Consider the following 26319-nt stretch of genomic DNA (forward strand, 5'->3'; position numbering starts at 1 on the left):
TCTCCAACACTTTTTCCTATTTTTCTCTACCCCAAACTCAAATTCCACCATGCTTCCAGAGCAAAGGTTCCCCAGGTTTCCCTGGGACCCAAGGCACATCTGCCTCCCAACCCGAGCTGGGATGAATGGGCACTGATGGTGGAAAGAATTCCTGAGCCGCCTGGATCTAGGAGCCCACCGGATGAGCAGTTCCTAAAAAAGCCCATGGGAATTGGGTCTAGATAGTGAAAGGGTTACTGGAGGTGGGTGGCACCAGGGCCTCAAGGTCCCCTGGGGTGACAGTGTCCTGGAGAGGGAATGAGCCACCACCAGAGATGAAGGGGAATGTGGTCCCTCAGCTGGCAACTGAGGACCGAGGACGCCTCCTCATGCCTCCCCTTTTCCACTCTCTGGTCCGTTTCTCTCCCTGCACCCAGAAGCACCCAGCTTGGTGGCCATCCTGCTGAGCATGCTCATGCCTGTCATGGTCTTAGTCCATGTGCTGAGCAGAGAGTGCATTTGCAAGAGGAGGAAGAGAAGGAAGAGAAGGTGAGCTCCTGGTGGTGTGGTGCTGGGGCCTGGGATGTCAGAAGACCTCATGCCTCTGTTCTCCACCCCTCCTAGGAAGAAAACAGAGCACAGAGCCCAGCTGCTGACCCCAGGTGAATAAGCCTCAAGGCCAGGACATGGGCGGCCAGAGGGGACTTCTGTGCCTGACACATGTTTTCTTGCTTTCTCCTCAGATATCATTGCAGAGCCTACCTGCAAAGTCACAGTTCTGAGTTGACCTCAAACAAAGAGATAAAAAAAAAAAAAAAACTTGTTTACTTATTTATTTATTTATTTATTTTTTTTTTTACCCTCCCCAGTACTGGGAATTGAACACTGGGCCTTTGCACTGGACCACACCCCTGACCCTTTTTTATTTTGAGACAGTCTTTCCACTAAACTGCTAGAGTGCCCAAATTGGGCTCAAATTGCAATCTTCCTGCCTCAGCCTCGCAAGAGTGCTGGGTTACAGATGTGCCACCACACCCAGCTAGAAATCCTGGGTCTGCCAAGGTAACTGGAAAGTCATTGAGAAGCTCTAAGTTCCTAATGATGAGAAGCTCAGGGGAGGGGGGCTGGGACTTTTCCCTTAGGGTGGTCCTGGGCAACCCCAGCCCTCTAGCTCCTCCTGGTTACTATGAGAAGTGAGGGTGGGATTGGCTCAGGCTTGGGGGTAGGAGCACTGCACTCCACCCAACCCTTCCTAGGGTCTCATTCTGGGTTGAGGGGAGGGGTTGAACCCTCTGAACGAAAGCTGGGCTCCAAAGACAGAAAATAGCCGGCCAGCTAGGAGGGGGAGGATGGAGCTGGGAGCCTTGCTCTGGGGATGTGGAAGCAGGTAGGACACCAGGATTATTGTCTGCACACACCCTCCAAGACCACCAGGTCTGTGACAGACTTCCTTGAAGGACGTGAGACCTAATCCAGGTGAGCAAAGGGCCCTGCCCAGCAGAGCTTTCCCTGCCTTAGTGGGGTGCCCTGCTTCTAGGAAAGCACAGGGCCCCTGGTCCCCATCTGGTTTTCTTCGCCTCTTACCTGTCTCTTCTTGGAGCCCTTGACGTTTATTTCTGCTGAATCAGCTCTTCAAGGTTACTTTGTCTAGCCCAGATGTGGCAGAGGAAGAGCCTTGGCTGTCAGGCCTCCGCTGGATGGACACCTTCCCTGGGTAGGGCTGAGTCCTGGGCCACCCCCTTTCAGAGGTAGAAAACATGAGCACTGTATCCCCAAGGGAAAGATGGGACAGAGGAGCTGGGGATTTAGCTCCGCAGCATAAGCGCCTGCCTGGCAAATGCAAGGCCATCAGTTCCATCGCAGGTGCCAAAAAAAAGATGAGACAGAGGGCTGTAGATGCTGGAAACCACGGACAGGCTCCCTGGGCTAGGAGGTCCTGCACTAACCCCAACATGACAACAGGGGGCGACCGAGAGGCCAAGGTGAGAAAGCTGCTCCCACAAAACCAGGCTGGCCCCCATCAGACCTGCCCCTGCAGGTGTCCCAGGGGGAGGGCAGGGAGAAAAAAAAAAAAAAAAAAAAAAAAACACGAGGGGAGGGATGACCCCAGCCTTCTCTTCCTGTCTGGTAAGTCGCGCAGAGAGCGCAGACGCAGACGTATGAGGGTGGCCCCCTCTCTGCCCAGGCTGGAGAACCTGCCAGGGCGGCAGATTGAATGAAGGAATTGTGCAGCAGGCACACGTGGGGTCTTCTGCAGCCACTCCCAGCTCTCCCCCTCCCCCACTGCTGTTAAACTAACCCCAGCTGCCAACATCTGGCCCACATCTGTCTACCCCAACTGACTAGACGCTCCCCCCTATGTACCCCACCCTCACAGGGGGCTGCAGGACTATGAACGTAAACCTCCTTCCTCCTCACAGCACCCTGGTAGGCCTAAAAGGAACCAGGACAGACTGGAAGGGGGCAGCCCCACCCCGGAGGTGCCCCAGGCTCTTGGCACAGCCAGCTGAGGCAGTTAGAAGCAGCTGCCAGTGACTCATCTCTCACAGCCCCCACCCCGCCACCCCACCCTGGGGCTGGGAACCAAGCACCCAGGCCCCTGCCCCCACTGTCTGATCATCTGGACCCAACCCCACGGTCTTCAGAAATCTAGCTCCCCCTGGAACTGTGATATGACTCGTTTTATTTATACAAAAAAGTTTCTTTTTAATTTTTAAATATAATTTAAGAACCCCTCCAAGCACCGGGTGTCTGTCTGGTTCCCACCACCGACCCCCTGCCCCTTTATCCCCTCCCCTGTACCCCCTGACGGACACAGTTTAGGGGTGCTTGTGGAGCAAGTGAACCTGGGGTTGTGGCATGGCCAAGGCACTGTTCTGGAAGTGGACACCTCAATGGGTCCGATGCAACACAGGCAAAGGAGGAGCGGGGGCAACAGGTGCCTCCAACACAGACACTAGGACAAGGATGCTAGAAAAACAAAAAATGGGGGACGAGAGGAAAAGTAAGACCAAAAACAAAATCTCATGAACCTTCAATATGAAGGCAGCAGATGGGAAGGGGCATTTACAAGGCAAAGATGATTGTGTCGGGTGGTGGCAGCAGCAAGTTGGGACATCAAACCCCAATGACCATGTCACTGGGCTGTGACACCCCTTCCTGCCTCCTGGGATAGTGCTCCTCCAATCCCAAGCTGGCAGGCTGGTCACCCTCTCTTTGGTCTGCAGGGACTTGTCCCTCAAGGTGAGGGGGAGCACCTGGGGAGCTGGCAGATTAAGGGTGTCACCTCTTCCTCTGGGTAGATCTAGTCCTGAGGGAAAGACACCCTCACCTTGGCTCTGGGGTTTTCCCCCTGAGGGGCCAGAAAGTCGTTTCTACCCTCCCAAGTGGCACAGTCCCCTAAAATACTCTTTCCAAATTGCCAACTCCCCACCCCCACGGGTTCAAAGTGCTATCCAGCGGGGCACAGGGCGGGAGATCTTTGTGATCTACCAGACTCTGCCCCCCTCCCCGAAAGAAGAGGAGGCTGTGTTTCTGGGGTGAAGAGGTCCTCCAGGTCAGTACTGCGGGGCTGGCCCTCCTGTCCCGCCTGGAGTTCCAGGCTTGGCTTGGGATTTCATATGCTGGACACTGGCCAAGATCTTCTTCTGGTGTCCCGCCAGAGTGACTCCAATTCGGAGCAGGTCCCTGAGAGAGAAAAAAGCATTTTACATGCTATCACGCTTCCAGACCTGAACACCTCGCTTACCTCCAGACCCACTTTCAGAGGCCCGGGATAGTCAGCCAATGAGACCGTCAGTGTGGACTGGGGAATGGACAGAATGACGTCAATAGTTGTGAGGTAGTTTTTGAAGATTTAAGGCCCAGGACACCCTTCTGCGCAGCTGCGGTAGAGCGTGTGGCTGCGTTTCCACCAAGCAGGGGTTTAGGGGGTGGGGCTGGGAGGGGAAGGAAGTTAACTGTAGAAAGCCTGGGGGAAGGGGCTGCACAGATTGTTTTAGTGGTTAAAGAAGTAAGCCAGCGAGAGAGGGAGAGAGGAGGAATTGGGTGGAGAGGATGGGGAGCGCCTGGCACACACAGATAAAGGTGATAATGGAGAAGAGGGGCAGACAGGTTAGGGCGGAGAGCACCCAGGCCCAGCATTCAAGCATTCAAGCAGAGCCCCTAGGAGAGAAAGCGTCTCAGCAGCTGACCTGGGAGAAGTTACTTGGGAGTCAGAGGAATCATAAAAGCATTTAACATTAAAGCCGGGAAGGATCTCTAAAAGCTAGTCCAGTGTTCTCCTTTTATGGTGGGAAAAGAGCAGCAAGGGCTGACACGTTCTGAGAGCTAAGTGTGGAATGCAGATAGATGCACAAAGATAGACGGCAGGGTGGCAGCAAGAAGGGCGGTGACCTGGGCCGGGCAGGATCACCGCCGGGGGTGAGGGTGGGCATGAGGAGACCTGCTTCTTAGCACACACACACCCCAAGCTCTTCTGCTTGGGGGCTGCTCTGGGCATAGCCCTGGGTGACTTCCTTACTGCTGCTGCTCGGAGATTACCCAGAGGTTGACCCCAGAGGCACCCGAAGACCTGAGTTAGATCCTCCCCTGCTCACTATCCCCAAGTGCCTCTGGCTCCTCCGCTCTCCTGCCATCCTCCCTCCACTTACTCTGCAGAGATCTGGCTGACCAGCTCGAAGGAGCCGAACCCAGCTGCTGCAAAACTTTCTTCATATCTTCCCATCTTGATGGCTCGAAGCCACTCGCCCACAGAGCCAAAGGCTGAGTAGTGTGGCTGCCGCTGGTCAAGGAGTGGGTGTGAGGCCCTGTTAGGTAGGGAGGAGTGGAATGCTAAGTCCCAGGCCCGAGTCTAGGAATGCAAGCCCCTCTCGGAGAGGCCCATGGGCATCACCTCGAGTACCACCAGAGGGCTAGGAGGGGGATCTCAGGCCCTGACAGACTAGGGAAGGAGGGTTTGTTCTCTGGGGTCCTCACCCGCCGTTCTCCCTGGCCACGATTTTGAGGCTGGCAGGGTTCCGGATCATCTTGTCCAGAGCGCTGACCACCTGGGGGAAGCGGGGCCGGGCATTCCGGTCCTTCTGCCAACAGTCCAGCATGAGCTGGTGGAGGGAGGTGGGGCAGTCTGGAGGTGGGGGCAGTCGGTAGTCTTGTTCAATGGCGTTGATCACCTGGGATGACAGGAAGAAGCACTTGGTGAGGCTGTCCCAAGACTCCAGGAAATGGTGACCTAGCCGATGCTAGGACAGATCTGGAAGCCCTTTTAGCTGGGCCAGAGTGGGCAGTGGCTGGATACCTTAGCAGATCTCAGGCTATAATCTGGACATGCAGCTTGCCAACCCTGCCCTCTGTTCCTGCATCCTTCTGTGACCCACATAATGCTGCAGAAAACTCTCCCATGCAAACATCACCTCTTCTATGTCACCTCCCACCATCCCAAGAACCTCCTTCCACCCAGGATGAATCTAGAAACCTCACTCCCAACGTATTTCCTAGATGAGAGAACACAGAAAAGCTTGGTGTGATCACAGGACACTTACGTCCTGATTGCTCATGTCCCAGTATGGTCGCTCTCCAAAAGACATCACCTCCCACATCACAATCCCATAGCTCCATGCATCGCTGGCAGAGGTGAACTTCCGGAAGGCGATGGCCTCGGGGGCCGTCCATCGGATGGGAATCTTTCCACCCTGGGAAGGAGGAAAAAGTAAACCCAGGCCCTCAGCCCCTGAACAGGCCCCTATGCTGTCTTCTCCCCCTAGGTCTGACCTTTCTTTCTTTCTGGGACCCAAGGTCCCATTTCCCCAACTCTGTTCCTTTCCTAGACATCCAGAAGTCGGTTCACCCTTAGCCCGTGCCTCTATCCCTGGGCCAGAACTGCCAATCCCCCCTGCTCCCACCTTTCTAACCTGCCCTCCGACGTGGCCCTGAGACACTAGCTTATGCCCCGTGCCCATCCTCACCAGAGAGCTGGTGTAGGTGGGATCAGAAGAGTTCTCCTCCAGGAAGCGGGACAGGCCGAAGTCTGAGACCTTGCACACCAGGTTGCTGTTGACCAGGATGTTGCGGGCAGCCAGGTCTCGGTGCACATAGCTCATCTCAGCCAGGTACCGCATGCCCGAGGCAATGCCCCGCAACATGCCCACCAGCTGGATGACAGTGAACTGCCCGTCGTTCAGCTGGGGAGTGGACAAGGAGAAGCCTTGGTTGGGATGACCCACCATTCCCTACCCTTCCACTCCTTGAACCGTGCCTGACACTTAGAGACCTGCCACCTCACCTGTAGGGAACCTGCCAACTTGTAAGGTGAACAACCCAAGTTCTTCCGGCTTGCAACAACCTCACCACAGGCCTACTGACGATACAGTGACCTTAAGTACTTTTCTTCGTTTAACCACATACAGTACTTCACATGCAGAAAATACTCAAGCGGTACTTTTTTAATTTTCAGATAGTGTCCCACTTTGTAGTTCAGGCTGCTAACCACAATCTCATTCAGCCCTCTTGGACCAAATGTGTTTGGTTTTGCCAGTGAGAAATGAGTACCCAGTGCCCAGCTGAGGTCTGAAGCCCAACCTTCTCTCCCTGAGTTTGCTCCAGCAGGTGAATCAGCCAGGCAGAGTTAACTGATCCTATCTCCTGGGCTCAGCTGGGTTCAGGAGACACTTCTGCAGCCCTGTGGGGTCAGGGACCAGAGACCATATGAATCCCAAACCCATTCTGCAGGCACGCACCTGCCCTGGGCCTTCCATCTCAGTTCCTGGAAACACCATCTGGGCAGTGATTAGGTAAAGACCTCAGCATCCCCTGCAACACCTCCCCCCAACCCCACCTACTGCTGCAGTCCATCACCATATTCTGCTGGCTGTGCTTCCAAAACATGTTCTCAATTCAGCCACTTCTTCCTAGCCAAAGTCCAAAGGGCTGTGCCAGCCTCCCCCATTGCCCTCTTCTGCACCAGCTCCCCATCCACAGGGATCTCTTTCGGTCTCTCACTGTTCCGCCAAACTCTCCCAAGCACTGCCCACCTCAGGAATCCCACTACACCTCTGCTCACAACGTGCAACCACACTGAACCTGTTTCTTAAATGGTTCCCGCCTGCTCTGGGCCCCAAACTCTCTCTTCCCATCTTCTTCTTTTTTTTTTTTTTATTGCTACCAGGGCTTGAACTTACCATCTTACACTTGCCAGGCAGGTGCTTAAGCCACTGAGCTAAATCCCCATCCTCTCTACCCATCTTCTAGTGACTGACTCTTTTATTTTTTAGTACTTCGACCTGAATCCAGCGCTTCTACAATGAGCTATATCTCTAGCCCTTTTTCATTTTTTATTTTGAGACAAGTTTTTGCCAAGCTGCTAATTTGTTCAGGCTGTATTCAAACTTGGAACCCTCCTGCCTTAGCCTCAAGAGAGTCTTGGGATCATAGATATACGCCATTACACCTGGCCCCAAATGCCATCTCTTCTCCCATCTATTTTGTCCCCCCTTGCACTGTGACCTTTGGATATCAGGACAGATTCTCATGTCCCCAGGAAGAGGTCAGGCTAAACTCCTGCCACTGTGGGCTCTGTCTCTGCATCACTGGTGGAAGCCAGATGTGGTGTCTCCCAAGTGACACATACAGCATCCCCTGCAGTGTGGCCACACATTTAACTTCCATCTTATTAGAACACAGAGAGCTTCACTTGCCGGACACCATCCAGAAACAATGACCCTCTCAGGAAGAAGCCAGGAGCCCAGGACACTGGAGGGTCAGAGATAAGGGGCCCAGCTCTTCAGCAAAGCAGTGCTCAGGAATCAGACGATCAGAAAAACCCAGCAGCAAGTGACAACCAGAGGAAAGTGAGTGAGTATCCACTAGTAGGAAAATGTTCTGAGTTCCGCTTCCTTCCTTCCTTCCTTCCCTCCTTTTCTCTCTCTGTCTCTGTTTTTGGTGGACCTGGGACTGAACTCTGGGGCTTGCACAACTCTTTTTATTTTTCATTTTGAGGCAGTTTTGCTAAGCAGCAAATTTTCCCAGACTAGGCTCAAACTTGTGGTCCTCCTGCCTCAGCCTCCACAGTGCTGTGATTACAGACTTATGCCACTATGTCTGGCCCTGAGTTTTTTCTTCTCATGCCTAATGAGATTTTAAAAGGATTTTTTTTCTTTCATTAAAACCAGTTAAGTGATCTCATCTCCAGCCAGTGCCCTACGACCCCATCTGATATCTACTTTTCACTGCCGTAATGATTTGCTATTTATTAATTTCACAAGGCTGTCTGCTTGGCAAGAGCAGAAATCCTGTCTGCCATGTTCTCGGCTTTATTGCCAGGTCCTGGATGGTGGCTGGTGAACAAGAGACGCTCAGTAAATATTTGTCACAAGAAAGAATGACCTCCTACAGAAAGAACCAAAGACACACTAGACTCAGGGACTCAACTCTTCCCCAGCCGAAAGCCAAGAGCAGAGCTGAGCATGAGGGCATGGCTTCTAATCCCAGCTCTCTGGGGTGCTCAGAAAGGATGACCTCAAATTCAAGCCCAACCTGGAAAATGTGGTGACTTAGTGAGACCTTATCTCAAAATAAAAAATAAAAAAGGTTGGGGATATGGCTCAGTGCAAAGGCCCTGAGTTCAATCCCCAGTACCACAGGGGAAAAAAAAAAAGAAGAGAAGGCTGGAGCCCAGGGAAAGGAGCTGGCAGCTGGTGAGGGGCCCACCGTGTACCCACTTCTAGGCTGCCCGGGGACGGGTGCTGGCTCACCCGCAGGAAGGAGTCCAGGGCGCCGTTCTCCATGAACTCCGTGAGGATCATGACGGGCACGCTGTTGGTGACCACGCCCTCCAGGCGGATGATGTTGGGGTGCTCAAACTGGCCCATGATGGAGGCCTCGCTCAGGAACTCGCGCCGCTGCCTCTCCGTGTAGCCGCCCTTCAGGGTCTTGATGGCCACACAGGTCTCCTTTTTCCCTGGGGCCTTCAGCCGTCCCCGGCAGACCTCCCCGAACTCGCCTTGGGGGTCAGACAGGATGATCAGCTCTGCACTGGCCCTGCCCCTGCCCTCCCACCCTGCCTGCAGGTCCCTGCTGCTTACCTGCCCCGATCACCTCCTCGATCTTCACGTAGGACACGTCGATCTCTTTGGCGAATTCCCTCACAGCCTCATTGGGGTCTTCGTAAGTGAAGGGGTCAATGTAGACCTTCGTACCTAAACAGTGGTGCAAGGTCCACTTAGTCAAGGGGTAACACTCCCCTGGAATCCCAGCACTCTGGAAGGCTGAGGAGGATGGCTAGTTTGAACCCAGCCTGGGCAACTTAAGGACTCAGTGAGACCCTGTCTCAAAATTAAAAATAAAGCTGGGGATTTAGCTCAGTGGCACAAGTGCCTGCCTGCCAAGCATGAAGTTGTGAGTTTGATCTCTGGTACCAAAAACAAAATAAAACAAAAAACAAAATTAAAAATAGAAAGGCAGGTAGGAATTGTAGCTCAAGGAAAAGGCCCTGGGGTTAGCCCCTAGTGCTGCAAAAATTTTTTTAAAAATGTAACTTTGGGGCTGGGGATATAGCTCAGAGGCACAGCGCATGCCTGGAAAGCACAAGGTCCTGAGTTCAATTCCTAGTACCAAAAAAAAAAAAAAGTAACCTCAGCAGGACTGGATTCCCTTTAGGACAGGTGCGCTTACCGTGCCCGATGAGGTACTGCCCATGTTTGTCTGAGTATTCTGCTTCCCTCCCGTTGCTCTGCTTCCTATAGCCAGTGGGAAAGAAGCAAAAGGTAAACTGAGCCCACACACTTCAATGTCCCTGTAAAAGAACTCAGGGAAGGGCTGGGGTGTACTTCCGGTCAGCACCTACATAGCACTCGTGAGCAGAAAAAAGAAAAGGCACTCAGGGAGGAAAGGACTCAGGTTCAGCAAAGATCCCAAATGGAAAGAGGCCCAAAGAGCAGCCAGAGACCTTCTCCCCAGAGCCCACAGCCTGTAGCAGGCGCCCAGAGCCCTCACCTGAGGCAGAGGACGGCGATGACAATCACCACCAGGACCAGCACCACGCCCACGACTGCCGTGCCAGCAATCAGGGCCAGCTGCTCGCGCCAGGTGTTGCTCTCTGCTGGAGGACAGGCCACTGGTCAGGAGGAGCTACGGCCCCAGTGGCTGCAGCCCCAGCCTTGGACATTGAGCTCAGGTTTCTGGAGAACAGGCCCCAGCTCCGTGTGGCCGGTGGGGCTCCAAACTGGCCCATGGCTCCTCCAAGGCCATTCAGCACAGGGCAGGGGGGGGATGCTTCCCGGTTTTGTTGCTGCCAAGGCAGCTTTAATTTTGGTTAGTAAGAATTGGCATTCACAAAATCACATTGAAATGAAAGATTCCAAAGACAAAGGGAGGAAAGAGGGATGTAAAAATAATTGTCATGTTATATACATGTATCAACTCCCCCTGATGCATGTAATCATATATACCATCAACGTATTTAAACAGGGGCCGTGGATTTAGCTCAGCAGCATGAGCGCCTGCCTGGCAAGTGCCAGGTCATGAGTTTGATCCCCGGCACCAAATAAATAAATAAATAAATAAATAAATAAAAACCCAAAAAGAGTCCTACCCAAGTGGAAACAACTCAAATATCTATCAGTGGATGAATGGGGAAAAAAAAAAGGGTTCCATCTCTATGGTGGAATGCTATGCAGCCATGAAATGGGTGGAGCACTGAGACAGGCCATAACTTGGACAAACCTCACAAATATATGCTCAGGGGAAGCGGGGACTAGCTAGAAAATGCCATGCATGGTATGACTCCATTTACATAAATTATCCACAAGAGGCAAATGTGTAAGTGTTTGCCAGGGGATGGGGATGGGAGGCTGAGATGATGGCTACTGGGCAGAGGGTCTCTTTCAGGGTGCTGGAAATGTTCTCAGCCGAACGACAGTGGCTGTATAACTATGAATGCATTAAGAGCCACTGGATTATATACTTCAAATGGAATGGATGAATCGCATGGCATGGGGAGTGCATTTCCCAATAAAGCTATTTAAAAATTACACAATTAGCTGGGTATGTTGGCTCACACCTATGATCCCAGCACTCAAGAGGCTGAGGCAGCAAGATCGCAAGTTAGAGGACAGACTAGGCTAAAGAAGAGTTCAAGGCCAGACTGGACTATATAATGAGACTGTCTTAAAAACAAACAAAAACAAAAAACAAAAAACATTACAAAGTTTAGAAAACACTGGCCTGGCCTATTAACAGCTGCAGGTGTTACCGCATGGAACCCTCAGAACCCTGTAAAGAGGCTCCATGACTGACTGCCCACTTTATTAACTGAGAGATGGGAGGCTCCCACATCAAGAGGCAGGAGTTTCAGTTCCTCCCTGCACCCTCTCTGCACTGGGCCAGGCCCACATGGGCTAAGGCTGGGTTGTGTGGGGGTGCCCACCCACACCTACTCACCGTCCAGCTGGGTCTGGCTGTGGTGCTCCTGGCCGAAGGGTCCATAGCCGGCCTCAGAGCGCGCGCGCACCTGAACCAGGTAGCTGGCTCCGCGCTTCAGCCCCTGGAGCTCTGCCCGGTTTTCTGATGTCTTCAGGAACCGGACGCTGCTCGGGCCCTCTGCACCCTGTCCAGAAGGAGGGGGACTGTAAGACACAGCCCTGGTTTCTTCCTACCTCCTGCCACCTCCACACACCCCACAGCGGCATCCAGGTTCTGCCGCGTGGCAGCTGAAGCCTTGGAGCCCACTCGGGTGACCCTGTGCCGCACTTATTACTCACTCTGTCCTTGGGGCAGTTCTGTGACCGGCAGAGACATGCACGTTTTTGTTTTTGCTTTAGTACTAAGGATGGAAGCCAGGGGCTTTGCACTGAGTTACATCCTCAGCCCTTTTATATTCTAAGACAGGGTCTCACTTGCTAAATTGCCCAGACTGGGCTCAAACTTGAGATCCTCCTGCTTCACTCTCCCCGCATGCTGAGATGACAGGTGTACCACCACACCCAGATTGTTATATTTTATAAATGAGAATACTAAGGCTCAGAGGCCCTGGAGATGGCCTGTGTACACATATGTGGCGAATCTAGAATTCAGATGCCCACTCAATGTCTACAATTCAAGTGTCCTGGCCCTGGACCAAGACCGTGGCCCTCCAGCCCCTCCAGGGCTGGCTGGCTGCCTCACCTTCTCATGGTACTTGACCTCGTAGTCCAGCACAGCCCCACTGGATGCTCGGGGAACGGCCCACGCCAAGGTCAAGCTGCTGGGTGAGGACCGTGTCACACGGATGTCAGATACTGCAGGAGGCACTGCGACACAGACACTCATGAGGCCCCGATGCACAGCAAATCAAGCCCTTATTTTTCCCCACCCGTGCTCTCTTGGCTCCACCTGACATCAAGCTGCATCAAGAACTCCTTTTTGTTTTGTTTGGGGATTGCACACAGGGCCTTACACTGAGTCACCTAGCTCTTACTGTTTATTCTGTAGCGGGGTCCTGCTAACGCCCTGCTTTGCCCAGGTGGGGCTCAAATTTGAGTGTTAGGATCACAGGCCTGCACCATCACGCCTGGCTTCCCTCTGCATCTTTTTCACCTTCTGTGTCTTGTCTCCTCCATGCTTCTTGGGAATCCACACTCCAGCCCTGTGTCCACCCCTTTAGGTCCTAAGGCTGCTGGCCTTTCCTACAGACATCTCTCCAGCCCACCACACAGTGCCCATTCTCTATCTCACCCTCGCGGTCAGTGGTGACGTTGACCAGCTCAAATGGGACAGGCCCTGTGGCTAAGGAGGACACGCCATTCAAAGCGGTGACTTCGAAGGTGTAGGTAAAGTCAGGACGCAGCCCTCGAATGGCCACCCAGGGCTCGACCAGATCTCGAGGCCCAGGGTCGAAGGTCAGGTCGCCCCCGCAGGGCGTGCAGGAGCCCCCTGGGCGGCACTCCCTGCAGCGCAGCGCGTAGGTGAGGTCGTCCCGGCCACCAGACTCCAGGGGCGCGCTCCACTCCAAGTGCAGGGAGGAGCCGTTCAGGTGGTGGATGACACTGCGCGGGGCCGATGGCGGTGCTGCGGAGGCCGGCAGTCAGCGGGGCGTGCTGACCTCCTGCCTCACGGATGGTGAGGACGGGAGGGGTCCGGGGAGGGAGGGGTGCCATGCAGGGTCCACCCGGGAGTCAATGTCCCCTCCCTTAGGAGCGGCCTGGTCACTTACTGGTGCAGGCTGCACTGCGTGAGTCCGCGCGGGTGCGGTAGTACCCGATGCGGCACTGGCAGACTGAGGATCCGATGGTGTTGGTGTGGCTGTTGGCGGGGCAGGGCTGGCAGGACCCTTCCCCTGACTGCGGCTTGAAGGTTCCCTGGCCGCAGGCTAAGGGGTGGATGAGAGAAAGGGTTCATCTAAAACCATGTACCGTGGCTTGGCATGGTGGTAAGGGCCTGTAATTCTAGCACTTGGGAGGCTGAGGCAGGTGGATCACTGAGTTCAACGCCTGCCTGGGCTACAATAGTGAGTCCAAGTCCAGTCTGAATTACAAAGTGAGAGTCTGTCTCAAAAAAAAAAAGTGCTCCAAAGACCAGGCATGGTGATGCCTGCAATCCCAGTGCTCAGGTGGCTGAGGCAGGAGGATCATAAGTTTTTTTGTTTTGTTTTGTTTTGGTACTGGGGATCAAACTCATGACCTTGTATTTGCCAGGCAGGCACTTAAGCAGCTGAGCTAAATCCCCAGCCCAAGGATCTTAAGGTTGAGGCCACCTGAGCTACATGGCAAGACTCTTTTTTTTTTTTTTTTTTTTGTCTTTTTCCTTTTTATCGGTACCAGGGATCGAACCCACGACTGCTTGCAACGCAGGCGCTTATGCCGCTGAGCTAAATCCCCAGCCCCCATGGCAAGACTCTTGTCTCAAACAAACAGTACACCGAAAATATGCAGCTGCTTCTAAGGATGTACACAGTGCTAAAAGGGGATGGAGGCAGGATTCCCAGAATTCTCACCTCTGAGAATGGATGGGACCCTTCTTTCAGAACAGGGCTTCATTACCTTTTCTTTTTTTTTTTTTTTTTGGTGGTACTGGGAATTGAACTCACGACCTCACACTTGCCAGGTAGGCACTTAAGCCGCTGAGCTAAATCCCCAGCCCTGCATTACCTTTTATTTACTTATTTTTTCCTGGTACTAAGATCAAACCCAGTTCTTCCATACTAAGCTATATCCCCAGCCCTTCTGTTGTTGTTCTTTCTGTCTGTTTGGTGCTCATTAAATTCAAAGGTGCCCAGGTTGGGCTCAAACTTGCAAAGCATCCTGCTTCAGCTTCCCAGAATGCTGAGATTACAGGACGGCCCTTTACACCTAGTTAAGATTCAACCTTTTTGGACACCGACCATAGCTGTCCAGTGAATGCCTCAGACCCTTGGTTCAGAGTAGATTTTAAGTGCACATCCCAAAATACACAGAATAATCAAGGAAACCAAGACACAGTGATCAATGTATTTAAAAAGAAACCAAGAAATTGACCCAGCTATTTCCCTTCCAGATATCTTCCCAAAAGAGTTAAAGACATCTGATTACAGCAATCCGTGCATACCATGCTCACAGCAGCACAACTCACAAAAGCTAAACATGGGAAGTGCCCTATGTGTCCATCCACAGATGAATAAAGAAATGTATTTACACCCAGTGGAGCACTGCTCTGCCACAAAGGATAAACCTGAGTCATCTCTAGGAAAATGGATGCACCAGAGACCATAATGTTAGTGAAATAAGTCAAGATATAAATATTACACGGTTTCTTTTCTGTGAGAAACCTGTAACATAAAGAGCAAAATGAAAGAGATAATAGGAAGTAGGGAGACAGATCTTTTCTCAAAGGGAAAGAGGATCAAGAGAGGTGGGGAGAGAGGAGGGACAGAGAAGAGGAATTAAGACGTGCTATGTACATATACAGGCTCCACATAAGGAACGCAAACACTATGGACTGCACGCATGTCCTAATGAAAAAAATCAGAAGTAAAAAGAAGCAAGTTCACAGCAAAGTCCCCTGGGTTTCTTTGGTAACCGCCATGATAGTGAAGTTGTGATGAGCAAAGTCAGTATCCTCTCAGCTCCCTGCAATGCTTAGAGGACCATGACTATCTCCCTGGGCAGTGTGTGTAAGCCTCATGTCCGCCACAAATGCTGGGCTGCTGGCCACATCCCACAGGAGATAAGTGGTTCATTTGAGGTGAAGATTCATGAAAATAAAAAGTCATTTTTAAAGGTGGCACACTCTTATCATCCCAGCACTCTAGGAGGCTGAGGCAAGAGAGGATCAAAACATCAACCCTGGGCTGGGGATTTAGCTCAGTGGCATAAGCACCTGCCTGGCAAGTGCGAGGTCATGAGTTTGATCCCCAGTACCACCAAAAAACAAACAGCAACAACAAAACAAAACGTCAACCCTAGAGGGCTGACATATACTTCAGAGGCACAGCGCCTGCCTGGCAAGCATGAGGTCTTGAGTTTGATTCTCAGTACAAAAAAAAAAATCCAAACCAACAACAACAAAAAGCAATCACTCTAGCCTGAGCTAATGGGACCCTGTCTCAAAACGTAGAACAGGGCTGGGAGTGTAGCTCAGGGCAAAGACCTTGGGTTCAATTCCCAATACTGAAAAAAAAAGGTCATTTTTTTCCTCCTCCACTAAGGCTCACAGATGCTATACAAATCCACACATGGGCACAGTGACAAGCACTTGTATTCCCAACTACTTAGGTAGCTGACACAGGAGGCTGCTTGAACCTAAGTGTTCAGGGCCAGCTGGACAACACAGTGAGACCCCCAACTCATCAAAATAAACAGAAGTCCTCATCTAGAGAAAAAGCACTAAGAACTTGGTACCAGTCAATCGAAAGGAACCAAAAACGAACAAAAATGGAGACCATAATATCCTTGTCCTACCCAATGCTATGTACCCTGCTCGAGGACAGTACTGCCTCTGGGGCCAGCCTCCATACAGTGTCCAGAAAAGAAGTTGTTGGCCATGGGTATGGGCAGAGTCTGGAAGCGAGGAAGAGATCATAACTCTGCCGAGGGCTTTGACAGCCAGTGCCAGAGAGTGAAGAAACTTCAAAGCAGAAAACTAAAGGAGGAGAGCCAGGCCCTTGGGAGGCTGAGGCAGGAAGATCACCGATTTCAAGGTCAGCCTTGGGTACACAGCGAGAGCCTATCACAAACAAACAAACAAACAAACAAACAATATAGCCAAGAGTAGGGAGCAGGACAGGCCGAGCTTCTCTGGAGGCTGCAGCCCTCACCTCGGCACCTTGTGTTCCCCTCCACGGCCTCGTAGCCCGCGGCGCAGGTGCAGCCAATGACCGGCTGCTCGGCCCACTGGCCGTCCTCACGGCAGTACAGGCTGGGGCTGGGACCAGGCGCAGGGACCGCGTCGGCCACGCAGCTGCCCGCTACCGGCACCACAAGCTCACGGGGCACAGTCTCTGGGAAGCGGGTCAGGTTCACGGTCAGCTGGGGGCACTTCTTATAGAACAGGTGCAGAGACAGCAGGGCCATGCAGGCGCCCTGGTCCTGGAAGGCCAGGTAGAAGCCAGCCTTGCTGAGGGGGCCCAGCCGCAGTGTCTTCACGTTCGCCTTCCCTGTGGCCTCGGCCCCGGGGCGCTTCCGGGTCAGATGCTCCGCAGCCACTGTGTCCACCTGCGGGAGAAGACTCACTGGCCCCACTCCTCAGGACCTGGGTGCTGTCATCCTCCCAGCACCTCCCGTCCCTAACTTTCCTATTCTCAAACCTTCTCCCGCCCACCCCAGTGTGCACTTCTGCACAGGCCCTGAAGCTGCCCACCAATCCTCTGGCTGCTAAAAAAATGCATCCAGGTGCTCATGTGTTCTACATTTATCATCACCTACACAGTGCCAGGTCCCAGTCTCAGAGCCGAGGAGAGACAGAAGTGAATGAATCAAGCCAGGTATAGTGATGCACGCCTGCAATCCCAACACGCGGGGAGGCTAAGGCAGGAGGACCCCAAGTTTAGGCCTACCCCAGGTAATTCAGCAAGAACCTGTCTCAAAATAAAGGATGGACTACACAGGTAGCTCAGTGTGAAGGCCCTGGGGTCAGTTCCCAGGACTATCAAGTAGCAAAAGGAGGAAGACAGGAAAATGAAGGAATTACAGAGAAGGGCCAGGCATGTGGACAGAGAGGGAGGACCCTGGGCAGGGAGAATCAATCAGCTAAGGCAACACCAGGAGGCCTGGGAGTTGGAAAACGAAAGACAGGTGGGGACTCAGTGGCAGCATCAGAGAGAAGCAGCCAGGGTGAATCACCCACTGCTGCACTGGCTGGGGCTGCAGAAGAACCTGATGCACAGAAAGGGTGAAGTGAGCAGGGGGCAGATGGGTCACACTCTAGTAACCCCAGCACTTCCAGGAGGTTGAGGCAAGAGGATCTCAAGTCCAACCCTAAGTTATCCAAATCAGTTATTCAATAAAACAGGTTGGGGACGTAGCTGAATGCTAAGGCCTTAGATTCAATCCCCAGTACTGAGAGAGAGAGAGAGAGACAGAGACAGAGACAGAGACAGAGACAGAGACAGAGACAGACAGAAACAGAGAGAGACAAGAGAGGAGACCGCATGGCTGGTCCAGGAACAGAGGTGGCCCACACAGTCCGCCCAACTGTATTATGCTGCTCCCCTGGCCCAGACCACCCCCTTCCCTCCCCAGGCTTCAGCCTGTGGCGGCTTCCAATCCCCCAAGCCGCTGCCAAGGGCTCTGGGTTGCCCCACACTGCCTGCCATCCTGAGCCCCGATACCTTGATGTAGGGGTTCTCCATCCAGGCTGGTGTGAGCGCCGTGGCCGTGTCAGCATCGCTCTCGTAGTAGAAGACAGTGAAGGTCTCCTTGCAGGCGCGCCCCGCACGCGGCAGGGACAGGCACTCGAGCATGGTGAAGCGCAGCGTGGCATAGACATGCACTGCCTCGCGCCGAGGGACCCAGCCGGTGCGCAGCCAGTGCGCCACACCAGGTGAACGCTGCAGGTCACACACCTCATAGGTGCGCACACTATGCTGCTCCTCATCCAGGCCACTCACCTCCTCCCACTGTGGGGAGACAGGAAGGGGCCGCTGGAGCCTCCATCTAGGGGCCCCTCCTCCCTCAGTTTCCCTCTGGGGGTCTGGCTCTCACCTGACCATCGGCCTGCGGGAATGTCACCCACTTGAGATCGGCAGTTTCCAATTTTGTGTTTAGCAGGGTCTCTAAGGCAGGGAGAAAATGGGTAGAGAGATCAGGAAGAGTCTGGGACTTGCTACCAGTGACCCTCTTAGTTCCAAACTGGGGGTCTGGGGGACAGAGGAGGGGCAAGCTCTGTCTTCTGCATCCTGCTCCTGGGGATTTATCCATTGTCTAATTTATCCGTTGACTGATTGATTACAGTACCAGGGACTGAACCCTGGGCCTTCACACTGAGCTGTATCCCTAGCCCTTTTCATATTTTTCATTTTGAGACAGGGACTAAGTCACTCAGTTGCCCAAACTGAGCTCTCAAATTTGGGATACTCCTGCCCTGGCCTCCTAGATTGCTAGGATTAGACACATACCTAGCTTTCCAGCTCTTATTCTGACTGGCAACCCCACCCTAGTGGCTGGTGGCCCCCCTGCCTTCTGCAACAGCCTTTGGAAACCCCCAGCCCTAAGGCCTCCCTCATGAGTGGTGCCCTGGAGGAGGGACTGGAAGGACACAGCGGTGGACCATGGTAAAGAAGAGCCTTGCCCAGACCACGCATGGGCAGAGGGCTGCTGGCAGAGCCACATCTCTCTGCAGGCCATCTGAGTCCCCACATTCCCCTCTCCAAAGACCCACAGTTGGCTTCCCCATCCTCAGCTCCACTCCTAAGTCTCCAAACCCTTTTCACTCCAAAGCCCCAGTGCTCCCCTCAGGCTAGGTAAGCTTGGGCCCCAGGCACACCCCCACCACCATTTGCTATTCCAGGGAGGAAGAAGTGCCGGAGGCCAGGACTCTTGGGTTCTCCTGTGGCTCCTTCACAGGCCCCACATCTGGATTTGGTTACCGGAAGGAGAGGGGGAGGAGATTTTAGGGGTGTGCATGTAAGGGGGAGGGTGAACACACCTGGCTGGGCTGGGGCATCATGGGAAAGAGACGGGAATTAGGAGAAACTGCAGTGGAAGGGAAGGGAGAGAAGGGGGAACCCCTCTGAGGACAGAGTATTGTTGGGAGGCAGGAGGACTGGGCGGGGCAGGAGTCAGGGGATCTGGGAGGAGCAGAGAGCCTCTCTGGGGAGCCAGCTGCACACCTGAGGGCTAGAGCTGGGGAGAGGGATGGGCGGCCTCCTCTCAAAGATCAGATGATGTCCATGGGGCAGGGGGCAGGTGGGAACCTGGCCAGCCCAAGGTGAGCCCCAGGGCCCCCATGGGTGGCAGGAGACAGCCTAGCACGCTGGGGACAGGATGCCCGGGTTCTGGGAAGGGGGTGGATAGAGGCTGTCGTCTCCACCCTCCATTGTTCCAGCCTGGGTAGTGTTTTCCTGTCTCCAATTTACACACTGTCTCTGCTGTAGGGCTGTCCCCAGCTCTGGGCTCAGCCTCACTTTCTCTCTGGTCCCCGACTCGCCTGCTCCAGCTTTGACCAGCCAATTGGTCGCCTCTCACTTCTATGAGGCAGCCCGATGTCTGCATCCACTTCTCTTTCTGACTGCCACGATGTCTCCTACTTCACACCTCCCTTGGTGCACATGGCCTGGTAAATTACTTCACATTTCCCAGCCTCTGCTTCCTCATCTATAAAATAGGAGTGGCTAGGCCTCCCTCCCCCTGGGCTGCTGCTGCAGGTGAAAATAACGTGGAAAGCAGGGGGGCTGGGCAGTCGTCTGGGGCTGCTGCAGCACCAGGTAACAGGCACGAGAACACATGTCTGCTTTCTGCACTTTTCTTTCTCCCTCACCAAACTCCATGTGGGTGCTTTTTCTGCCCCACTTAGCTTCCTCTTTCCCAGCCCACAAGTCTATCTCTGAGCAGGAAAGATCTCCCCACCCAGCCCAGAGCTGTACCACGAAATGGTCTGTTTTCCAAGTGCTTCTCCTCCCCTTCAGTGCCCCCCAAAGCCCACTCCCCTGAGACCCCTTTGATTCTAAGCAATGAAGGGGGAGGCAGCTTACTAAAAGGAGATTAGAGACACAAGAGAAGGGCTGATGGGGCTCTGGGCTGCCCCTCTAGGAGGTGTGGAGGACAGAGAGGCCCACGGATCTTGAGAAAATGTTTGCAGGGGAATACAGAAAAGAGGAACTTGGAGAGGCTAAAAAGAGAGAGCTGAGCTGAGTTAGGGTGACCCGGGGTGGTGCACGACAGTTTCTGGTAAGGAGATGGGGACAGCCAAGGACTCTGTAAGGCTGAGGTCTAAGGGGCATTTAAAGGGATGAGCACAGCCTGAGCAAACCGGGCGAGCCTTTCTAAGGTCTGGTTCGTGACGGCAGAGGTGGCCACGGTGACAGGGGTGTGGAGTTGAAGGAGCCAGGTGTGAACATAAAAGAATGGACGGTAGGATCACGTTATGGCCTACCACGAAGTTCTGCCTGGTCCATGGCGTTTGAAATGCTCCAGAAATGTGCCATTATGCTTAGCCAGAGGTGGGAAAGCGGACAGAAACTTTGGGATAGTTCGTAAGATTGAGGTGGGAAAGACAGGAAAGGCTGCCAAAGTCGTCTGGCATCAGAAGTAAGAGTCTGGGGAGCCGGGCAGGGGAACGTCCCGGGTCACAGCCCGACTCCATCTCTTTCCCAAACAAAAGAAAACTCCACTCCCCGCCGGGCTGCCTCCTCCCCGCCCTCTCCCGTTCCAGCCAAAAGTGTTGGGGATCGGGGTTCCAAGGTAGGTGGTAAAGAGGACTCGAGTCCCTCTACTCCGAGGCCCAATTTTGGGGGATCCAAGAATGGCAGGGGTGCCCATGAAACTCACCTTCTAAAGCAGCGGCGAGCGAAGCCCAGCAGATTAGCGCCCGGAGCTCCATGGCGCCTTCTTCCTGCAATTGGATCCGATCCGAGTTTGGGGGGCCCTAGCCCCCCCAGGTCTGGCTCTCTCCTTGGGCGGGTGGACGCCGATTCCCCGCGTGAGACTCTCGGTCGAGGCCCTCAGCGCTGGCCCATGCGGAGGAGCGGGGCACCGGGCAGCGGCGCCCAGGTGTGGCCCCGCGTTCCTACCGCGCGCGCGGGAGGCCAGCCAGGGGGACGTCCGGGCAGTGGCCGCGCTCGGTGGGCGCGGAGCGAGACGTGGCTGGAGTCGGGGTCCCTCCGGGGCCTCGGGGTCCCGCCCCCGCTGGCTGGGAGCTCGCCGTCTCCCCCCCTCGCTGGAGAGGCGCTGCTCGAGCCGCCAGCCGAGTGCGCTTCGCGCAGGCGGGGAGAGTGGGAGCCAGAGCTGGGACGCAGCGGGAGGGAGGGAGGGAGGGAGGGAGACTTCGGCGCGGGGCCGGGCGGGCCGGGCCGGGGCTGAGCCGGGATGGGTCTGGGCCGGGCGGCGCCTAGCCTGGGAGGGAGCGGGGCGGGGGCAGCCTCCGCGCGGGGCTAGGCGAGGGGGCCGGGCGCGCTGATTGGTGAGCGCGCTGCTGAATAATTCATGAGGTAAACGGAGTGGGGCGCAGACCAGAGCAGCTCGGGAAGTTGGGAGAAAGTTTGGGGAAGGGGGAGGGGCGGCGGGCAAGAAGCCGAGGTCCCGCCCAAACGTGCACGGTGCCTGTGCGCCCTGTCCCGGACTGCGCGTGTTGGGGCCGGGACCCAGGATCCCTGAGGACAGACCCTAACCCAGCAGGCACCGACGAACAGAGAAGCCCACCCACCAAAGCCACGCAGGGCCGCGTGGACGTGAGCAAAAATGCGCGCTAGATGCACAAAGCGGACCTCGCTGCGAACACGGGATTCCGCTCCTGGACGCGCCTGTTACCCCCTAGCTGGCTCCTGGAACTGCTTTTGGAGGGGAAAGGTGGTGAAAGGAAAGGGTAGAAGCTTTAGAGAGTGGAGGGTCGCCTGTCAGTCCCTGGGCAGCAGTCCCAGCTTCTTGGGTAAGCCTGTAGCGAACGATCACATAGTCACTCTGCACGTAGCCTTGCGCGGAAAAGTGTGCAGAAAGGCTGGAGCTGTCGGTTCCAATGAAAAGGGATATAGCCAAAATGAAGAAGCAAAGGTCAATAAAAGGGAGGCGTGTCCGACAGGGCGAGAGGTCGAGGAGATTTCCAAATTCCCATTCTCTCACTCTCACTCTCGCGTTTGGAGTGCTCTCCCCGCCGCCTCAGCCCTGACCCGAGGGACTGGGGCTACTGCCGCGGTCTTTCCTGAGATCGTTTCCTGTCTGGCTCCTGGGGGGCCTCGGATAGCTGAAAGGTGCCCTTACTCTCCTTGCCAACTCCCCCCATCCATCAGTTAGAAAGGAAGTTCCAGGAAACCGGGCACCCCCTTCTACTTTGCGGCGCCAGTAGTGGGGGTCACTGTTCACAGCGTGGAGGGGAAGGGGCGCTGCGGCCTGGAGGATTGGAAGGAAAAGGCTTAAGCTCAGAAGATAATTAAGGAGAACAATGTCTGGAGGCGCTGAGGAGTCCAGAGACAGAAGGAGGTATCGGGACATTTGGGGGACTGCCAAACGCTCCTACGCCCCTCCTCCCCAGAGAGGACGCTGGGTCCGCCATGACCTCTTGTCCCCGTGCACTTATCTTCCTGACACAAGCGATGCTGTGGACACCCCTGCCCTTCCTCGTCGCCCTGCCTGGGTCCTGCTCCGGGGTGCAGGGTCACCAAGGGCAGGAAACAGCCGGCTTGGCTGGAGCCAACCAGACCAGCCCAGGCCGGGAATCCCCTCCTCCCTCCCCACGCAGGCCGGCAGCCCCCCCCCCCCCTTATTCAGGCTCTCCCTCCACTTTATCCATGCACACCCCTCTTGCTCTGCACCGAGATCCTCCAGCCTCTCCGTCTCCCCCAGAGCTCTGCCCTCCACCCCACTCAGGCCCTGCTGCCCTGAGTGTCCTTCTTCTTGGGAGATGTAGTGCATCACTCTGCAGAGAAGAGTCACATGCCAGATTGGCAAGGGACAGCAGTGCAAAGGGAAGCCAGGCAGGGTGGAGTGAGGGGCTGCTGTGAGCCAGGGCTAAAGAGGTGAAGTGGCTTGCGTCATACCGGAACTCTGTGTATTTGACCTTGGGGACCAACCTCCTCCACTGGCTAACTAGTGGAAAGAGAGGCCCCAGGTCAGAAAACATTCAGAATAGCTGGGCATGGTGGTGCATACCTGTAATCCCAGCACTCTGAGAGGCTGAGGCAGGAGGAGTTCTGAGAATTCAACGACATCCTAGGCTGCACAGTGAGTTCAAAGCAAGCCTGAACTACACAGCAAGACCCTGTCTCAAAAACAAAACAAAACAAAACAAAAAAATTCTCACCTTTTTGTGGTTGTTAGCTCCCACACTCTGTGTGTACTCTAACTCTTAGTGTCTACCATAGATCTATAAAAGAAAGAATAAACAAACTTTTATTGAGCAATTACTAGATGCCTAGTACTGTAAAACAAACCAGGCATGGTGGCACATATCTGTAATCCCAGCACTGGGGAGGCTAAAGAAGGGAGATTGCAAATTCAACCTCAACCTATTTGAGACCTTGTCTCAACAAATGGGCTGGATTCAATCCCCAGTCTCCCCCATCCCTCAAGTAAAACACAGCTCCTGACCTCAAAAAAAAAATTGGTGAAAATGAATATATTTTATAATCTGATGTATTATCTGCTGAAAGTCTCATGATGTTCCCTTTGGATGGAGATGATGTCTCCATCTTTCAGGCTAACTAGTCAGTATGCAAATGTTTTCCCCACCCACAGCCTCTGACCCCTTTCAGGCAAATTTGAGTTTTCTATAAATCTTGTGGCATAGACAGATGGGCATTCCTGCCACTGTTTTAATTAGCGCTTGTCACAGAGGCCCGAACAAATCTCAGGCCCTTCCTTCCTTGATTTTCAGAAATTTAGCCCACTTTGCTATCCCCACATCCCAAATGTTAGACTGTCACCTTGCTCCTGGCCCAAGCCATAGGCTGTTTCTACACACACCCACAGTTATAGGGAGCAACCCTAAATAGTTCTAGGGTTCTTATTTATTTATTTTTGCAGTTTGAACCCAAGTCCTTCACATTGAATGTCATCCCCAGACCTTTTTTTATTTTTTATTTGAGGCAGGGTCTCACTAAATCACTAAGTTGCCCAGGCTAGGATGTAACTTGGAATCCTCCTGCCTCAGCCTCCCAAAGTGCTGGGATTACAGGTGTAAACCACCATTGCAGCCCTCCAGGCTATAGGAGTCTCTCTTTCTTTCTTTCTTCTATCTTTTTGAGGCAGGACCTCACTACCCAGTTCAGGCTGGCCTTGAGTTCACTTTGTAGCCCAGACTGGTCTCAACCTCACAATGATCCTCCTACTCAGCCTCCCAAGTGCTGAGATTACAGGCGTGTGCCACCAGGCCTGGCTTCTGTAGGATTCTCTTTTGTTACCCACATCGGGACAGTTTCTTTTCCTAACAATAAATCCTCCCTTTTCACTGTAAACTATTGAAGTTTTGCTTCTCATTCTAGCCTCCTCTATCCCTGCCCTGCCTAACTGCCACTTGGTCCAAAGTTCAAGTTTACCTCGAAGCTCATGAAGTTTAAATTTCAGTGCCCCTCACCTGCCTGACTTCTTCCGTGGCCCTGGTTAATGAATGCCGTAAATTTAAACAGTTCTCCAGATGGGCCCCAGGCTAGTGTCTTACAGCTCTTAGACAAAAGGACTTTGATAGAGGTTGGCATTAGCAAAAGTAAATTTCAAACCTTGAGGAATTCCTCTCTCTGTCTCTGTCTCTGTCTCTGTCTCTCTTTGCTGTGCTGGGGATGGCCCTCTGTACACACTAGCAAGCATCCTCTGCTAGGTTATACCTGCATCCCTGATTGTGCATTTCTTTGTGTGTGGTCGATGCAGGAAATGTGTTGTGCTCACCTTTGTCACTCAGGAGCAGGTCTGGTGCACAGAAAGAGCTCGGGTGAGTCTTTGTTCCTATTTATCCTTTTATTGACCATTCTTCTATTTACAGAGTAGTGTTTTCTATTTTTGATTTTGTAAGCACTATGAATTGAACCCCAGGCCTTCACACTGAGCTATTATCCTCATTGTTTTTTAAATTTGAGACAGGCATCAGGCTCGGTGGGGTGCATGCCTGTAATCCCAGCACTTGAGAGGCTGAGGCAGGAGGATCTTTGCAAGTTCAACATCAGCCTGAGTTACAAAGTAAGCTCAAGGCCAGCCTGAACTGCATAGTGGGACCCTGTCTCAAAAAGACAAAAAAAAAAAAAAAAAAAAAAAAAATTGAGAGAGGCTCGTGTTACATCTCCCAGGTTGCACTGGAATTTGAAATCTTTCTGCCTCAGCCTTCCAGAGCACCAAGATTACAAGCATGGAAAAAAAAAAAAAAAAGATTACAAGCATGCACCACCAATCATTATTCAGTGATTCATATTTTTTCAGTGATTAGGTATCGAACAGTCACCATGGGCCAAGATGGAGAACACGAAGTCATCCTCCTCCTCCTTTGACTAGACAGCTCACAGGTAGAACATTCAGGAGACTACAGCAATACCTGGGCAGTTATGTGCTGAACATGCATAGGGGGCTCAGCAGGAGCACGGGGAATCCAGCCTGTGGCTTCCAGGTGAGCTCTCTAGGGAGGGTGCTGTTGAATGAGTCCTGCAGGAGATGCTGGGATGAGAGTTCACAGGCAGAAGGAGTGGCAAATGCAATGCAAGACTGCAGGTAAGGGGTCGTCCCATTGTGACAGTTACCAGGGTAGACAGTGCCAGTACAGTGACAGCTGATGAGCTGCAAGGGCCAGAACTGGTTCCTGTAGACGTTCCCACGGTCTGTCCTGAGCCCCTGCAGCAGCCACCTGCTTAGGACTTTCAGGCTGAGAAGTGTCATGGTCCAGTTTGCATGGAAAGATCTCACAACTGGGTGTAGTACATGCCTGTAATCCCAGCACTTGGAAGCTGAGGCAAGAGGATCCTTACGAGTTCAAGACCAACCTGGTCTACAAAGTGAGTGCAAGGTCAGCCTGATTGCATAGTGAGACCTGGTGTCAAAAAAAAAAAAAAAAAAAAAGAGAGAGAGAGAGAGAAAGATTTCACAGTTTTGGAGGGCAGATTGAAAGCAATCTAGACAGAAAAATCAGTGCAAAAAGCCGGGCGTGGTAGCACACTCCTGTAATCCCAACACTTGGGAGGTTGAGGTAGGAGGATCACTGCCTTCGAGTTCAAGACCAGCGTAGGCTACAAAGTGAGCCCTAGGCCAGCCTGAACTGCATGGTGAGACC

The 26319-nt window shown here is 53.5% G+C and overlaps 2 protein-coding genes across 3 annotated transcripts in view; one reads left to right on the forward strand and one right to left on the reverse strand.

The window, feature by feature from the left end:
- Zan (zonadhesin) overlaps positions 1-1084 on the forward strand; it is a 50598-nt gene extending 49514 nt beyond the window's left edge. The window contains 3 exon segments of the mRNA XM_063233613.1: positions 417-528; positions 604-641; positions 723-1084. Of these exon segments, the coding sequence (XP_063089683.1) occupies positions 417-528; positions 604-641; positions 723-766 (194 nt within the window). The 3' untranslated portion in view covers positions 767-1084.
- A 1575-nt stretch (positions 1085-2659) lies between these two features.
- Ephb4 (EPH receptor B4) lies at positions 2660-21403 on the reverse strand. Of its 2 annotated transcripts, none has more exons than XM_063234236.1 (17): positions 20910-21403; positions 18126-18196; positions 17753-18040; positions 16241-16637; positions 13163-13318; positions 12685-13017; positions 12136-12260; positions 11413-11578; positions 9967-10069; positions 9646-9710; positions 9057-9170; positions 8727-8974; positions 5943-6158; positions 5520-5669; positions 4957-5150; positions 4632-4787; positions 2660-3666 (listed from the first exon to the last, which is right to left on the reverse strand). In XM_063234236.1, the coding sequence occupies exons 1-17, from the start codon at positions 20959-20961 to the stop codon at positions 3537-3539; spliced, it is 2964 nt and encodes a 987-aa protein (XP_063090306.1). In that variant the 5' UTR covers positions 20962-21403; the 3' UTR covers positions 2660-3536. The 2 variants fall into 2 exon arrangements, with proteins under 2 accessions (XP_063090306.1, XP_063090305.1); XM_063234235.1 differs by having other exon boundaries at positions 9967-10072.
- Positions 21404-26319: the final 4916 nt, after the last annotated feature.

This window comes from Cavia porcellus, unplaced genomic scaffold (genome assembly GCF_034190915.1).
Source record: "Cavia porcellus strain 051 isolate PalLab524CR breed Dunkin Hartley unplaced genomic scaffold, mCavPor4.1 scaffold_23, whole genome shotgun sequence".
NCBI lineage: Eukaryota > Metazoa > Chordata > Mammalia > Rodentia > Caviidae > Cavia > Cavia porcellus.

What these genes read in the sequence shown, in the direction of transcription:
- Ephb4 (XM_063234235.1), bottom strand. Translation starts at nt 20,961, where the DNA reads ATGGAGCTCCGGGCGCTAATCTGCTGGGCTTCGCTCGCCGCTGCTTTA. An exon ending in AGGTCAAGTACCATGAGAAG is followed by an intron (nt 11,579 to 12,135) that starts GTGAGGCAGCCA and finishes CCTTCTGGACAG; the next exon opens with GGTGCAGAGGGCCCGAGCAG. An exon ending in CCCTGGACTCCTTCCTGCGG is followed by an intron (nt 6,159 to 8,726) that starts GTGAGCCAGCAC and finishes TCCACTCCCCAG; the next exon opens with CTGAACGACGGGCAGTTCAC.